Source organism: Myxocyprinus asiaticus, chromosome 9, assembly GCF_019703515.2.
Source record: "Myxocyprinus asiaticus isolate MX2 ecotype Aquarium Trade chromosome 9, UBuf_Myxa_2, whole genome shotgun sequence".
Taxonomy (NCBI): Eukaryota; Metazoa; Chordata; class Actinopteri; order Cypriniformes; family Catostomidae; genus Myxocyprinus; species Myxocyprinus asiaticus.
In genome coordinates this window covers 28,156,362-28,173,815 of record NC_059352.1, presented here as the reverse complement: position 1 = coordinate 28,173,815, position 17,454 = coordinate 28,156,362, and the positions used below count along the sequence as shown (strand labels likewise).

At 38.7% G+C, this 17,454-nt stretch overlaps 1 protein-coding gene across 1 annotated transcript in view; it reads left to right on the top strand.

The window, feature by feature from the left end:
• Nucleotides 1-17,454, top strand: part of LOC127445733 (ras-related protein Rab-6B-like) — a 149,146-nt gene that overhangs the window by 76,679 nt on the left and 55,013 nt on the right. Inside the window, exons 3-5 of the mRNA XM_051705992.1 lie at nt 14,501-14,554; nt 14,979-15,084; nt 17,289-17,400. Of these exons, the coding sequence (XP_051561952.1) occupies nt 14,501-14,554; nt 14,979-15,084; nt 17,289-17,400 (272 nt within the window). The remainder of the gene's footprint in view (nt 1-14,500; nt 14,555-14,978; nt 15,085-17,288; nt 17,401-17,454) is intronic.

Sequence of the window (17,454 nt, the reverse complement as noted above, 5' to 3'; positions counted from 1 at the left end):
TAACACCTGACATTTTATTAAAATAGGTAAACATGCCATTTTGCCCTTCGCACAAAGTTAAAAAATGCAGACGTTTGATTGGTCCATCTAATCACTGATCTACAAAGGCCCTTGGACGACAGTGCTAACTTGTGGCTAGTAGCCAGAAATGAATAAAATCATAAAGTCAGCAGCATTAGACAAAGTAGGATAATGAACAAATATTGCTTTGTATCCTGTTATTGGGGATGAGGAAATTAATTCAGCCCTTTCCTCTTCAAGTCACACAATGTCGAATGCAATATGCTGCATTAAAAATGGGATAATACACAGGGTATACTGTACTTGTGTAATGTTGTTGAATGCAGACACTATCAACAAAAGACTGATTGAGACTGATTTAAGAGATACATAACGAGGAGGAACCCATACACAAGATCCCGCAGTTGAACCAGTTCAGCGTTCCAGTAGTATCATCATCAGTGGCTTAACAGACAGCATTTCATTTGGTTGAAAAAAATGTTTTGAACAGCGTTTGTGTGAACTGAAAATAATGACAAGCACATAGCGAGTCTCTCTCCATGGAAATTAACTAAATCCTTTTAGATTGATTTCGTCAACATTCAAACTGTGTAAGGGGACAGTTTTTGACAAATATTTATGTAGATAAATAACTAATCACCGTGATTTTGACAATCTTGGAAACTGGTCTGGTATAAATTGGGTGTACAACACACTCTGCATACTGCTTACTTAATGTTGTTGTGATGATGTCTCAACCAGCCTGTTTGAGGGCCCCCCACTTCAAAACTGGTTGTGGTGTGATGACTTCTGCAAATTTAAATGTAAATTAGTATCACGTTACTATGTTTTAAGGAGTGTGCTTTGTGCAATTGAAAAAAGTACTCAAAATAATAATAATGATAATAATAATAATAATGTTTTAATGATCATATTTAAATTAATACGTTTCCAGCGTTAGTAACCTCTTGCTATAAGACATCCGAGTTATAAGACAGACAAATAAAGAGTATAATAACAGGATGTTGAAATGCAAATGAAATATGCACATAAAAGTTCTCAGAACAGATGTGGTGTAATTTAAAATATACAGTATATATATTAGGAATATAATATTTTTTTGTGCTTGAAGTACATTATTATGACGATAGCTTTTAACACTGTTCAAACAAGTTGTAGAATCATAAAACAAGTAGATGGAAACAAGCACCTAACCAATATACTTTCTTAAAGTACACTATATTTGAACTTCATGTATACTTCTAATTGCATTTGTAAAAGCTATACTAATTTATCACTTAATTTGTAATGATCAAAGATTGAAATAAGTGCAATTACATGGTACTTTCAATTAATACATGATATGTTAATGTATTTGTAGTATACTTATCATGAAATAAATGTATTTTAAATACAATTTGGTGTATTACTTTTTCACTTGGGTACAGGAATTCAATTTTGCTTTTTCTTATACCTCATTTCTCTGAGGCTTTAGAGGAGCTGTGCCAGAAACCCCACTCTTTGTGTTTTAAAGCTGATGTGTGTGAAACTTAATAATTAAATGTTTATGAATAATTCATTCTGAATCTCTTTGTGCAAGTGCTCCTCTAGCTGTGCAAGTTCCTATATTTAACATCAGTGACACTCCCTCTCTCTCTTTTTCTTCTTCTTTCCTTGAAAAGCTGAACACCTTTGGGCTTTCATCTTGACACTGTTTAACACAAGATTTATTTTGGCACAGAAGTCCCTTTTATATTTTAGTTTTTAAAACCTGTTCTCAAATGTGCACTAAGCATAAACTAAAAATTCATCTCAAGACTTAAATGTGAGTGTAAACACATTATGTGGGGAAATATCTAAGAATGAATTGTGTCTGCTGATAGGTTGCTTGGTTACAATGCTTTTCTCCATCTTTCTCCATCAAAATGTAAACAAACATAAAATAATAAAATTAACAAAATGTATAAAAATTCTGTTTACCACATGCTTTCTGTGAATGGTAATAGCGCACGTGAATTATGCCAGACAAATAGTGCAAGTTTTGAGAATAAAGCGCAATTTATAATAAACCTGATTTACATAAAAATGAAGAATGACAAAAACGTAATCCCAGTAATCACACTGCAGTGCTATTTTAGCACATTTAGTGCCTGGTTAAATTGTTTTGCAAAATGTTAGTGAATAAGACTAGTTTAGCACTGAATACCGCACACAGAAGTTGCATATCTCTCAAAAGCAGTCTGTTCTGAAATCCTACCTTTGAATTGAACATACATACTTTGGATGTATTATTATTAGGACTGTCGATTTAATGTGTTAAATTAGTTTGGTTAATTATATTAAAAAAATTATGTGTTAAAAATCCTTAAAAATTAATGCAATTAATCATGCCCCCAGACCGTAATAAGGAATATTCCTACCATCAGAGCAATTCAAGCTTGAAGTACCATCTGTTTTCAGTAGGGGGCATTAAGCGAAACTTCAGCTGTATAGGCAACGCACAGCTGTACAGACAACAAACCACGCTTGCTTGACACTAGCGACAGCAGAGATCTTCTATACCGAGATAACAACCTCCGCAATTTTACCGTAGTAGAGAGCATAGAAGTCAACTAGTGTGTTATGACAGCAAGTCACCGTTTGCGGATACCATACAAAATGAGGAGAGCAGTAAACTGATACCTACCTGTCGCAAAATTGTCAGTGTCTTCTCTTATAAAACAGCAGTTTTATTGTAGTAAACTGCACACATAGTTCATTCCAAAAGGATTGTTTAGTGTACAAACATGTTAAAGATTAGCAGACAGGCAGTCAATTAATTAAGTGATGAGCTATTTCCTCACAAAATCAGTTTGTTCAGCACACTGAAGCATCTCCTTCATAGACATCCATTAAGAAAATAACAGCCTCTTGTCTCCTTGCCAGTGTACCGCCCACAGAATATCTATGGGACCAATGTGTTATGCAATGCTATGCTAACCTTGTAGGCTCCCCTTGATAGGAGGTTTCCGGTGACAGCACAACATGAGGACAGCTGCATTCTTGCAATTAAACACAGCTGGACGGAGCGCAGTTCCGAATGCAGGGACCTTCAGTGGTGTTTTTTCTAAGATTAAACTACATTTAACTTGACACAATGACCTAAAAACACTGTTTATGATGCGACACAACCAAGTGAGACACTCGAAAACCATCTTCTGAATGCGTCCTAAGAAAAGCTTTTATTATAAATCTGTCTCGGACAAACTGACGAATTAAATTACAAAATGGATTGCTGTGCAGTGTAGGTCATTGATAGGCTTATGTTCAGTAATATGGAAATAAATAATAATAATATATTGCCTTCTAAAGATACTTTTTGTATTGTCTTATAAATGCTTTACCGTCTGCCACAATAATGTAATGCATTTTAATTATCTGTATTATTAAATGTATAATAAACAGAATATATATATATATATATTTTATTATATTATATATTTTATAGTGATATGCCATTCAGTTTCTAGAGAAGGCTGGATAATGTGATGTTTTTCAGACAAAAATTCTAGTGTAGCAGTATTGAGTTATATGAAATAAAATGTGAAAAATAGGCTGTGCAAAGGTTTGGCCACCCTTTCAGTTGTGTTGATTTGAATACTGTAGTCACTTAATGCTGATTGACTGCAACACTAAATTGATTTGATTGGCTCAGTGAACATTAGACTGAAAACACAGGTGCAACCAATCATGAAAAAGGATATTCAAGGTAGCTAATTGCTAGTTGTGCTTCTCTTTGATTCTCTACTGGAAAGTAGCAACATGGGAACCTCAAAAGAACTCCCTAATGACTTAAAAACTAGGATAATTCATCAATATGAATTAGGAGAAGGATACAAAATGTTATCACAAAGGTTTAAGGTCTCTGTCTCCACAGTCAGAAATATAGTTAGAAAATGGAGGGCCACAGGAACTGTCCTTGTGAAGGAAAGATGTGGTAGGCCGGGAAAAATATCTGAAAGGCAAAGGCGAAGAATGGTTAGAATGGTCACAGACAAATCACAGACCACCTCCAAAGAGATCCAAGAACATCTTGCTGCTGATGGTGTCATTGTACATCGTTCCACAGTCCAGCGCACTTTGCACAAGGAACAGCTCAATGGAAGGGTGATGCGGAAAAAGCCTTTTCTGCATACTGCTAACAGGCAGAGTCGTTTGAGGTATTCAAAGGCTCATCTGGACAAGCCAGAATTATTTTGGAATAATGTGCTGTGGACAGATGAAACTAAGTTAGAGTTATTTGGTCACAACCAGAAGCGCTTTGTATGGCGGAAAAAGAACACAGCGTTCCAGGAGAAGAACCTGCTTCCTATTGTACAATTTGGTGGCAAGTGCTATGCATGCTCTGGGGCTGTGTGGCAAGCACAGGTACTGGACACCTTGTCAAAGTTGATGGTCGCATGGATTCCACCCAGTATCAGCAGATTCTTAAGAACAATGTTCAAGAATCAGTCAAGAGGTTGAAGTTATGCCGGGGTTGGTTGTTTCAACAGGACAATGATCAAAAGTATTGTTCCAAATCTACCAAGAAATTCATGCACAGACACAGATACAGTGTTCTAGAATGGCCATCCCAGTCCCCAGACTTGAACATCATCGAAAATATATGGAATGATTTGAAATGGACTGTCCACGCTCAGAAACCATCAAACCTGACTGAACTGAAGACATTTTGCAAGGAAGAATGGTCCAAAATACCTGCAGCCAGAATTCAGGGACTTATCAGTGGTTATAAGAAGCGACTACAGGCTGTTATTTCAAGCAAAAGGAGGCTCTACTAAATATTGATGTGATAATTACATTGAGGTGTCCAAATTTTTGCACCTGTCTGTTTTTGTTATGACTCACATTGTGTTGTTTCTGTTGATTCAATAAATGTTATTTCAGAATTTAAATGTTACTGTTTCCATCAGGTATAAATTATATACAAATGAAGTTGCTGCTTCGAAAGCCCAGCAGATTATAAACTGAAATTATGATAATTATCAGGGGTGCCCAAACCTGTGCATAAAACTGTATATATATATATATATATATATATGTGTGTGTATATATATATATATATATATATATATATATATATATATATATATATAGAGAGAGAGAGAGAGAGAGAGAGAGAGAGAGATAGATATAGATATAGATACAGTTTTAACTATTTATAATTATTAAATAATTATATATTAAATTATTGTTATTTGAGGGCTTTTCTCAGCAAATATTGCAATTATTTGATTAATAAAAAGCATATTATGTAATTAATTAGATTAAAACATTTTAATCGATAGACAGCCCTACTTATTATATTATATTATATTTATAGTTTACTTATTCCTGTATCAAGTTTTTATGTGAAAGTGGGAAATGTATAGTGAGAGGAAGCGTGAGAGTGAAAGGGGAGGTGGGGACAAAAAGTTAGATCTACCCACAGCAAAACTGAAAAAAAGAGAGTGAGAGTGGCAGAGTGAAAGAGTTTAATCCTGTTTTGAAAAGAGCACAGTGGGTTGGCACTGCTACAGAAACTGATGTATGACCATTATCCTGATGACCAGCTGTGTGTGAGTGGAGAGAGGGACATGCTGTTGGTTTCATTCTCATACACACACATCCTTAGATGTACATGCATATAGACAAACTCAGTACGAATCTGTGCTCTATATGACAGTGTAAATCTTTAGTCTGGCTGCTTTAAATCAGCTTTAGACAACAAGATCAGACAGCCTGCCAGCACGTGCCAATTCTCAACTGTTCTTCAAACTGTGCTAAACTCCTCATTGAAGAAAACACAATTCCAGTTTTGAGGAGCAGCAATCCAGAGCAATGATTAAACATTTATACACAAACAAAATAAAAAATTCCCCTTATACTCCCTCTAAATTTCTTCGTATACCATAATGTGGGCATTATAAACAAAAGCTTACTAAACATGGTATTGTGATGCAAAACTGTTCCTTGCTGCAAATAAATTAAAATGTGTACAATTGAGTTGTTGGTTTATATCATCCATCATATTGGATAGCCATAACTGCTTGGACCATTTCATTGTGTGGGATATAAATGTCCCTGGGATTCAAATAGCATAGAATAGCATAGCAGTAGTAATAAACTAAATCTAATCTGAAATAAATAAAACTGAGGAGGAATTCAGTACAAAATGTTGTGCTGAATGCAAATATGCACAGCACTATTGCAGATCTTGTGGGTTGGTAATCCAGATACCTGAATTAAAAATTCTGAAAGTTGTGCATCGTGCATAATACAGCGTTCAAAATTGGTGCAATTTTTATTTTTTTTATTCACCTCTGAATCTTTGAATGCCTGCCTCCGGACTGTACAGGTCTCTTGTGAAAGGGTGATGTCTAGTTGTCATTGGTTTTTTCCTTGCTAGTTGCCTTTATCTTTACACTTATCGCAATCAAACTGTATCATGCACTAAAAGGCCAACCATCTGTACTGCAGACATCCATGAAGTGTGTTCCTCAGTCCTCAGCTAAATACAGCTACAGGATTAGGGCACTGATCTGTGACCCTCTATTGATCCGTCAGTTGAAGGAGCCCAAACAGTGTACCAGGCAACCAGGCTCATATATATGTACTCAGAAAAAAGGCTTCGAAAAAGTGTGCATGTAAATTCCTATGCACACATCTGGATTATTAAACAACAAACTAGACATATTTATCACGCATACCATCATGCAAATTTTTGACCATGCATATGCATACGTCTTATGTTGTTGCCGTTTTAGCAACTCCAGTGAATTTAAATATGCTTTTTTGTTAATTTCAGCTGTCACATTCATAAGGCAATTTTCATCAATCTCCAATTTTACAGATGTATTCGACACAATCGACTGTGCTCGTTTTGCAATAAATGCACCAGTGGAAAGCGACAGAATATACTTTCATTCCATCAGTGTGCAAGTAATTTCACTGGTGCATTGTGTGGGATATAAATGTCCCTGGGGATCCAAATAGCATGGAATAGCATAGCAGCAGTAATAAACTAAATCTAATCTGAAATAGATGAAACTGAGGAGGAATTCAGTACAAATGTCTGACCATGCATATGCATACATCTTTTGTTGTTGCCGTTTTAGCAACTCCAGTGAATTTAAATATGCTTTTTGTTGATTTCAGATGTCATATTCATAAGGCAATTTTCAGCAATCTCCAATTTTACAAATGTATTTGGCACAATCGACTGTGCTCATTTTGCAATAAAAGCTCCAGTGGAAAGCGACAGAAGATTCTTTCATTCTGTCAGTGTGCAAGCAATTTCACCGGTACAGTTGTGAGGTGGCCTGAGTCAACCCATGATTCCACCATTTTATTTAACAGTAGCATTGGCAACCACCTGTCCAAGTTAAATGTGATGACTGGATAATCTAGTCAAACACAAACAAAAATACTCTAGTAATAGTATCAATTCTTTTTGCATTGAAGGCGTATTTCACCAAAAAACAATACAAAATCACAATTATCCTCGTTCAAAACTAGTCTTACTTTTTCTTCCACTTATTTAGTAGAATGTCCAGGCTGCTGCTTGACTGGAGCTCCAAAAAGGACAAAAAAGTACCATAAAAGTAGTACATGCGACTTTTGCGCTATATGTCAAGTTGTGTGTCAAAAATATTTTTAACCTGACATGGTGTCGTAAAAACAATGCTCGTCATGCAGGACAATCTAGTGCATGTTTATAGTTCATAGACAATAAATAAAAACATAAATAAATCAAAATGCAAAACCTCCTGTGTGAACAGTCCCTTAAGCCATAGAACAGCTTTGCATGGGGAATAGACAATAATTTAAGCTGTTGTTCACTGAAATTCTTCCCCCAAGATTTATAATTTTTTAAAGTAATAATGATAATAATAATAGTCCAATGTGGTCTTCTGCTGTTGTAGCCCATTAGCCTCAAGGTTCGACGTGTTGTGCATTCTATGCTATTCTGCTCACAACAATTTTACAGAGTGGTTATCTGAGTTACCATAGCCTTTCTGTCAGCTTGAACCAGTCTGGCCATTCTCCGTTGACCTCTCTCATCAACAAGGCGTTTCTGTCTGCAGAACTGCCGCTCACTGGATATTTTTTTGTTTTTGGCACATTTTGAGTAATCTCATGAGACTGTTGTGCGTGAATATCCCAGGAGATCAGCAGTTACAGAAATACTCAAACCAGCCCGTCTGGCACCAACAATCATGCCACAGTCAAAATCACTGAGATCACATTTTTCCCCATTCTTATGGTTGAGGTAACCATTAACTGAAGCTCTTGACCCATATCTACATGATTTTATGCATTGCACTGCTGCCACATGATTGGCTGATTAGATAATTGCATGAATAAATAGGTGTACAGGTGTTCCTAATAAAGTGTTCAGTGTGTGTGTGTGTATATATATGTGTATATATATATATATATATATATATATATATGTCACGAACACCGGTGAAGATTCCTCAATCGACCACTGGAGGTCTCACTCACCTGAATATTAACATTGAACTACATTTCCCAAGTGCCCACATGCCTGGACTGATTACCCTACATCTGCCTCATATCACTCAGACTATTTAAGCCCGAAGTGTGTGTTCATTCATTGCGAAGTCTTGTTTGCCCTGGCTACATTTCTGAGCATTATTACTTACTCTGTTGATCTACCCATGTTTGACTCTGTTTTGGATTTACCTTGTACGATTCTCTGCTGCCTGCCTATTACTGTGTTTGCCTGGAGTATCTCTATTGCTCTTTTGCTGCCTGTCCCGATCCTTTGCCTGTTTGACTGCGTTACTGCCCTGTCTCTGATATTGTTGGTTACCCTGGTTATTTTACCCATGCCTGTTTGTACTCTGAACTTGTTGTGTTAATAAACCGCACATGGATCCCACTCAGCCTGAGTCAGTGTTACAGAAGACTTCGCCATCTACTGATCCAGCAGTCCTCATGCATCTGTCCAGTGAACTCTCTGCCCAAGCTAACCTATTGGCATCTCACCAACAACAACTTTGCCGACTCACCACACTAACGGAAGTGTTAGTGAAATCTGTGCGAAGTCTCAGTCAGCACGCACCTGAATCCGCTTCCACAACGCCTCAAGCAAGTCAGGTACCAGTCTCAATGCCTCATAGTACAGTGACTGCTAATCCACGTTTAGCCTTTCCAGGAAAATTTGATGGCACCCCAATCAAGTGTAAAGGCTTCCTTATGCAATGCTCTATGCTCCTGGCTCAACAGCCCTTGCTATACCCGTCTGATGATAGTAAAATCTCTTTTGTGTGTTCTCTGCTCACGGGTAAGGCATTGGAATGGGCAACAGCTGTCTGGGCCAGTCAAGGACTGAGAGAGGTGTTCGAAAATTCTGTGGGAGGAAGGAGTGCTGGTGAGCAACTGCTTGCGCTTCGTCAGGGTAGAAATACTGCAGCTGAATTCGCTCTGCCTTTTCGCACTTTCGTTGCGCAGACTGTGTGGGTGGAGGACACACTAAAACTGCTGTTTCTTCAAGGTTTAAACTTTGACGTGCAATCTGAGCTGGCCTGCTGTGATGAAGGCAGAACCCTGGACCAATCGTCGTATTGACAGTCTCATTCGCTCCAGGAGATCAAATCGATTTACCAGTCCTCTCACTCAAATGCATCAACCCAGTGATGTCGCTGAACCCATGCAGGTTGGTTGAACTCATCTCACCACAGAGGAGTGTGAACACCACATCAGGAACCATCTCTGTTTATATTGCGGCCAAAGGGGTCATTTAAATGCTGACTGTTCGACACGGCCCCTCAAACTCACAATCGCAGGGTAAGTGTGTTGATTCCCTCTATCCAAACCACTGCTTGTATTGAAGTGCCAATAAAATTAACGTTCCTGTTAGATACCATCATCGCTAAAGCCTTGTTAGATTCGGGGGCAGCGGGAAACTTTATTGATGAAAATTTAGCCCGACTGCATAAGATACCACTAATTCCTTGTGACTCTCCTTTGGCAGTGGCAGCGCTAGATGGGCATCCCCTGGGGACCGGCCAGGTTCTGTACACCACCACTGACCTCATTTTGCAAGTTGGAATTTTACACACTGAAACAACACGCCTCTTCATCATCCACTCTCCACACCACCCAGTTATCCTCGGATTACCCTGGCTGCAGGACCATAACCCACAAATTTAATGGTGTGAGAAACAGATCATGCGATGGGATCCCAGCTGCTCGTCCAAGTGTCTCAAACCAATCATCCCTATGGCTGTGAGTACTACTATGGTGACTAACGAGTCCAACATAGCACCACATATACCTGCTGAATATGCTGATTTGTTTGAAGCCTTCAGTAAAACCAAAGCCTCACAAATACCACCACATCGATCTAGTGACGGCGGCATTGATCTGTTACCTGCTACCTCACCTCCTAGAGGCAGAATCTTTCCCCTGTCAGAACCTGAGGCTAAAGCCATGAAATCGTACATTGAAGAAGAACAGGCCAAGGGTTTCATTCATCCATCCACTTCACCGGCAGCAGCAGGATTCTTCTTCGTGGGAAAGAAGGATGGGGGCCTTCGTCCTTGTATTGATTATCATGGTCTAAATTATATAACGGTTAAATTCAGATATCCCTTACCCCTGGTCCCCGCAGCTTTGGAACAACTAAGAACTGCTAAGTTTTACACTAAGCTTGATCTACGCTGCGCGTACAACCTCATTCGCTTTCGAGAGGGGGATGAGTGGAAAACTGCCTTTTCTACCAGCAGCGGGCACTATGAATATCTCGTTATGCCGTTCAGACTGTCCAATAGTCCATTTGTGTTCCAGTCTTTCATAAATGACGTATTCAGAGACATGCTTAACCAGGGCTTAATTGTATATATAGATGACATACTGATTTATTCAGACACCCTGGAGGAACACATCAAGCAGGTCCGGGCAGTTCTGAAGCATCTCATGGAACACCAATTGTATTTCAAAGCAGAGAAATGTGAATTCTTCCAAACTTCAATTTCCTTCCTCGGTTATATCATCAGTCCAGAAGGGGTGTCTATGGATGAGGGCAAGGTACGAGCGGTTCTAATCTGGCCTCAACCCACTAATGTAAAGGAACTACAATGATTCTTAGGATTTGCAAATTTGTACAGAAGATTAATTTGAAATTTCAGCACTGTTGCCGCTCCACTCACCGCCATGTTAAAGGGAGATAATACCAAGCTTCGCTGGTCCTCTGACACCATCCAAGCCTTTAATGAATTTGAAAAGTCGCTTCACTTCTGCTCCTATTCTGCATCATCCTGATCCCAACATACCTTTCGTGGTTGAAGAAGACGCATCAAACAGTGGTATTGGCGCTATCCTCTCTCAACACCAAGGTAATCCTCCTAAGCTTTTCTCTTGTGCGTACTACTCACGTAAACTTTCCTATGCTGAACAGAATTATGATGTGGGCAATTGTGAACTGTTAGCCATGAAAGCAGCATTCGAAGAATGGTGACACTGGCTGGAGGGGCCAGACATCCATTTCTGGTATTAACTGATCATTGCAACCTTGAATACTTCCACTCAGCCAAAAGACTAAACCCCAGACAAGCCAGATGGGCGCTATTTTTCACTCGTTTTAACTTTTCAATCACTGATCGTCCAGGATCAAAGAACATCAAAGCCGACTTACTATCCCGTCAATTTGACTCCACTCCTCAGAATTCCTCTCCAGAACCCATCATCTCACCCTCTCTGATCCTAGCTCCGGTCCAGTGGGACATCATGTCCGAAATCTCCCAGGCACATGCACAGAACCCGGCCCCTCCAGAATGTCCGCCCAACCAAACGTTTGTGCCACCTACTCTACGAGAAAAGGTAATCCGATGGGTGCACTCCTCCACAAGCTCTGGCCATCCAGACATTCGTACTACAGTACGATTGTTAAGAAATTGGTTCTGGTGGGAGACATTACAGGCAGACACCAGTACATTCGTGAACGCTTGTCACACCTGCGCCACAGCAAAAAAAAAAAAAAAACGGACAACTACCGGAGATTGTAGCAACACTGCTACCCATTCTACAATGACCTTGGTCCCACATCGCCATTGATTTTGTCACCGATCTACCCATCTCCCAAGGTAACACCACCATATTAACTGTCATGGATCGTTTTTCTAAGGCATATCGAATAATTCCCCTGTCTAAGCTTCCATAAGCCTTTGAAACCGCAGAACATCTTTTCCATTATGTGTTCCACTACTATGGTCTTCCTGAAGACATTGTCTCTGACCGGGGCCCTCAGTTTACGTCAAGGATTTGGACAGCTTTCTTTCGACTACTTAATGTCAATATAAGTCTCACTTCCAGTTATCACCCCCAGTCTAATGGCCAGACAGAACGTCTGAATCAAGAACTCACCAAATTCCTTCGCATGTACTTTCAACAGAATCAAGCCAACCGGAGCCTCTTTCTTCCCTGGGCAGAATATGCGCAGAACTCGATCCTCAAACCCTCCACAAAATTGATGCCCTTTCAGTATTTCCTTGGTCTGGTGAACCGTCTGATGTACCTGCTGTTAACAACTGGTTTCAACGTAGTGAGGCTCTTTGGGATCAAGCACATGTCCATCTATAGCGTGCCATCAGCAGGGGAAAGGAACAAGCAGACCGCCATCGTCGTCCCAGTCCCTATTACATTCCAGGACAGTGGGTGTGACTTTCAACCCAGGACCTTCGTCTCCATCTTCCTTGCAAGAAGCTCAGTCCCAGGTATGTGGGTCCGTTCAAAATGCTAAGACAAATCAATCCTGTGTCATATCGCCTCCAATTACCTGCTTATTATCATATTTCTCCCACTTTTCATGTCTCTCTGCTGAAACCTGCTGGTGGTCCGAGGGTGGAGGAGGAGGGCGGTGACGCAGGCCCCTCACTCATGTTCACGGATGGCGAGGAGGCATTCCTAGTACGAGATCTGATAGATTCCAAACGTCAGAAAAATCCAATATCTGGTAGATTGGGAGGGGTACAGTCCGGAGGAGAGGTCCTGGGTCAAGGCGGATGATATTCTCGACCCCAATCTCATCACAGAATTTCATAGGACTCACCCGGAGAAACCGGCCCCTCGACCTCGAGGAAGACCCCGACGTCGGATGTGCTCTCGCGTCAGGAGCCGCTCACGGGTGGTGGGGGTGGGGGCGGCTCTGTCACGCCAGTGAAGATTCCTCAATCGACCACCGGAGGTCTCACTCACCTGAATATTAACATTGAACTACATTTCCCAAGTGTCCACATGCCTAGACTGATTACCCTGCACCTGCCTCATATCACTCAGACTTTTCTGAGTGTTATTACTTACTCTGTTGATCTACCTGTGTTTGACTCTGCTTTGGATTTACCTTGTACGATTCTCTGCTGCCTGCGTATTACTGGGTTTGCCTGGACTATCTCAATTGCTCTTTTGCTGCCTGCCCCGATCCTTTGCCTGTTTGACTGCGTTACTGCCCTGTCTCTGATATTGTTGGCTGCGCTGGTTATTTTACCCAAGCCTGTTTGTACTCTGAACTTGTTGTGTTAATAAACCGCACATGGATCCCACTCAGCCGGTTTAACTACCGGTCAAAAGTTTTGAAACACTTACTCATTCTTTATTATAATTTTTTTCTTCATATTTAGAATAATAGTGAAGTCATCAAAACTATGGAATAACATAAATGGAACTATGTTGTGACTAAACAAAATCCAAAATAAATCAAAACTGTTATATTTTAGCATCTTCAATGTAGTCACCCTTTGCCTAGAATTTGCAGACATGTACTCTTGACATTTTCTCAACCAAATTCTTGAGGTATTACCCTGGGATGCTTTTTAAACAGTATTGAAGGAGTTCCCATCTATGTTGGGCACTTATTGGCTGCTTTTCTTTATTATTTGGACCAAGTCATCAATTTAAAAAAAAAAAATTATTTATTTATTTATTTTAAATTAAATTTTAGTTTTATAATGAAATAAATTAATATGGTGGCACAATTATATTTTTGTCTACAAAACTAATTTCAAACATTTAAGTATCAAAGATTTTTCAGATCAAAAGATTTTTAAGATCATGAGAAACATTTCAGTCAAGTGTTTCAAAACTTTTGACCGGTTGTGTGTGTGTGTGTGTGTGTGTGTGTGTGTATGTATATATATATATATATACACAGCATGTATTTTTTATTTTTTTTAATCTGATGTGTTTTATGGTCAAGAGCCATAGTCTGACAGTGTGATATGTGTAATATGTCGTAAAGGGAGGCTGGTCCTAGAACAGTGTACTTATATATATATAGCAGTTATTACCCTTTATCAAACTGAGAGGCATAACGTAACGACTGTCCATTTTAATCCAGACAGCAGTTTTAGATTCTCAGGATGTTACCAACAACCCCTTTATGTTTGCGATACTCAAAAACAACCATATTTTCATCTGATTTAATTTGTTCTTACATGTATTCTTTCTTTCATAACAGGCTACAATTGGAATCGACTTCCTGTCAAAAACCATGTATTTGGAGGACAGAACGGTAAGCATTCTAGTATGTTCTAACACAGCAGTAAATGAAATGCACTCCTCTCTTTTCCATTCAATGTCAAAGAGAAATATTTTTAATGAAAACTGTCTGAGCGATTATTGAGTCTCTGGAGATTTTTTTATTATAGCAGTTGGATTGCTAACAGCTTCAGTATATGGCTGGAGGCTCATGTATAAAGAAAATAGACATTATCCTCAAGAGATCTCTTGTTGAAAGAAGGGTCTGTGAGGATATAACCCAGAAGTGATTCCATTACCTTCACGGGGCAGTTTGTAGTCGCTTTATAAGGTCACATTGATCCATCTCTCTGCAGGACTCTGGATGTTTTTATGTTGTACATTAAATTATTGTGTGTATATATGTGTTTGTGGGGCTGAAAAATTTGACTGTTACTTCGAGTGTCTCTGACTTGCAGGTTCGGTTGCAGTTGTGGGACACAGCAGGGCAGGAACGTTTCAGGAGCCTCATCCCAAGTTATATACGAGATTCTACTGTAGCTGTTGTGGTGTATGACATCACAAGTGAGTGTAACACACACAAACGCATACATACTAGAAATGGGCACTCCGAAATGAAAGTAATGATCTATTCTAAAAGACAAAAATAGTGTTACTCCCAGTGACAATTACACACCAAAATGGCCTCGTTTTTAAATTCTGTTTCTCATGTTATTATTTTTACCTTTAGTTTGTTGTCTGATTTATAAAACAGTGATTTACATCGAAAATGTACATGGTGACTTTCAGTCCAGGGCAGCAGCAGTACTCAACACTGTGTTTGGAGAGGATTAAAGGGCTTTCACACAGTATGCATTCTTTTATTGGAGCAGCAAGACTGATTGCAACTCAATGGAACAGAACGCAGGGGTCAAGAGATATGTTTTTAAAAGCTGATCTACTCTGTAAATATAATTCAACCCACTAAAATTGAAAACGTAAGTCTAATTGCTGTCTTTTCGACCACTTTGACCTTTATTTATTTCTCACAAAAATAGCAAATTAAGCCTTGCGCCACATGTACATAGACCTCCCATTTATTCTGCTAGTACTCCCACTGTCTGTGCAAATACGTCCACAGATAGCGCAAACATCCCCACCCACACACAGTTGCGTGTTGCCCAGGCATGAAAATTGTGCGTATATTTAGTGCTCTCACGAAAATTGCATAAGCCGTAGCCAGTGCTGGGTAAATTACTTCTGATTTTGTAATCGGGTACTGATTACAAATTACATGACTAAAATTGTAGTCAGTAACTTAATTTTTTCGGATTACAATTTGGAGGTAATGTAAAATGATTTATTTTGGATTACTTTCAGGTTACTTCTGACAATTCTTTTTTGTTTGCAATGTCTGGAATTTTGACATTACAAACGCCATCCATGTGTGGTAGCAGATCAGACCAGTTATATCTGTGAATCAATATCACAAAAAAACAGTCTCAAAAGTATTCACAAAAGCAAAAGCGCATTTATTTACATTTTTGAAGCCGAGTACAAAAGCAATTTGCGAAACTAAAACTTTACCGCACTATGCAGTCGGTTCTGCATTTATGTGTGGATTACCACTCCATTTTCTGTGTAATTATGGCTGGTGGCTAGTATCAGGTTTTTTTTAAAGTATTTGAAAAGAATAAGATATAGAGGGATCAAAAATTATGAACAATCATACTTTATTATTATACTGTAGTTTACCTGATTAATGTAATCAAGTTATCCATAAAATAGTAACTGTAATCTGATGATGAGTATTTAAAATATAAGTTAATCTAATTACAAGTACTTGATTTTTAGTACACGTGCTGTAGCGCACGGTCGTAGTGCATATCCCTGCACATAACACGGGTACGAAAGTAGGGCCCATTTCTTAAAAATCCTATGCTATTTCACTGAGATGCAATGCATCTGCAAAAGATGTTCGTCTGACACCTTAACATTTACACCAACAGTTAATAAATGTAACACAGATGGAACTCCATTGTTTCTGTCCCATTCCGAGTACTCAAGAATTCAGTTGATTTATCTATTGAGTACCCAAATAGACATAATGACCAAAATTCACATCTCTAATACATAACTGATTGTTCATACCCTTTTGTGTAACTCCTTTAGCTCTGAAATACATTTCCAAGAGCAATACAACCAAAACAGCTAACATGTTTGTAGCTGCACAATTTGTCATTTTGAGATGTAATCAATGTTTTTTTTGTGTATGTGTTCTACCAGGTAGATTCACCCCCAAAGAAGCAGCTTTAGGTTATTTTTCACAATAAAAAGATGACAGTTTTTTTTTTTTTTTTTTTTTTGATAAAGCCCACTGTGGCTTTTAGAGGTTGGAGTGTAACACATTAGAAGTGCACACAGGATTACAGCTCTGTTGATATGACCACTTCTGGGAGATGAAATGAAAAGCCTTAGTTTCACCTTTCCAAATTCAAATTGAACCAAGTCAGTTTCACCTTGAAGCAAAGACAGGGTCATTGGTGTCAAGTTGTACTGGAGAGAAACTATTAATCACACAGTAAAATTTCACAATCAAAAAGAGTCTCTACCCAGCAATCTGTCATTGTATTTGAAAAAAATATTGGTATATAATTACTGTGTGAGTCCTGTTTTAATATAGTGAAGATAAAACACAATGGTGTAGAGTAGCTGCAATACATTCACTTTATTTGGACATTTTTGTTATTCCACTTTATTTTCATATCTCTCTATCTCTCTCTACAAAGATATGAATTCATTCCAGCAAACTACCAAATGGATAGATGATGTCAGAACAGAGAGAGGAAGTGATGTCATTATCATGCTTGTGGGCAATAAAACAGATCTGGCAGATAAGAGGTGAGTCGTCCTGCTCTTTTTAGTGCTCATGCATTCTCAGACGCTTTCATTATT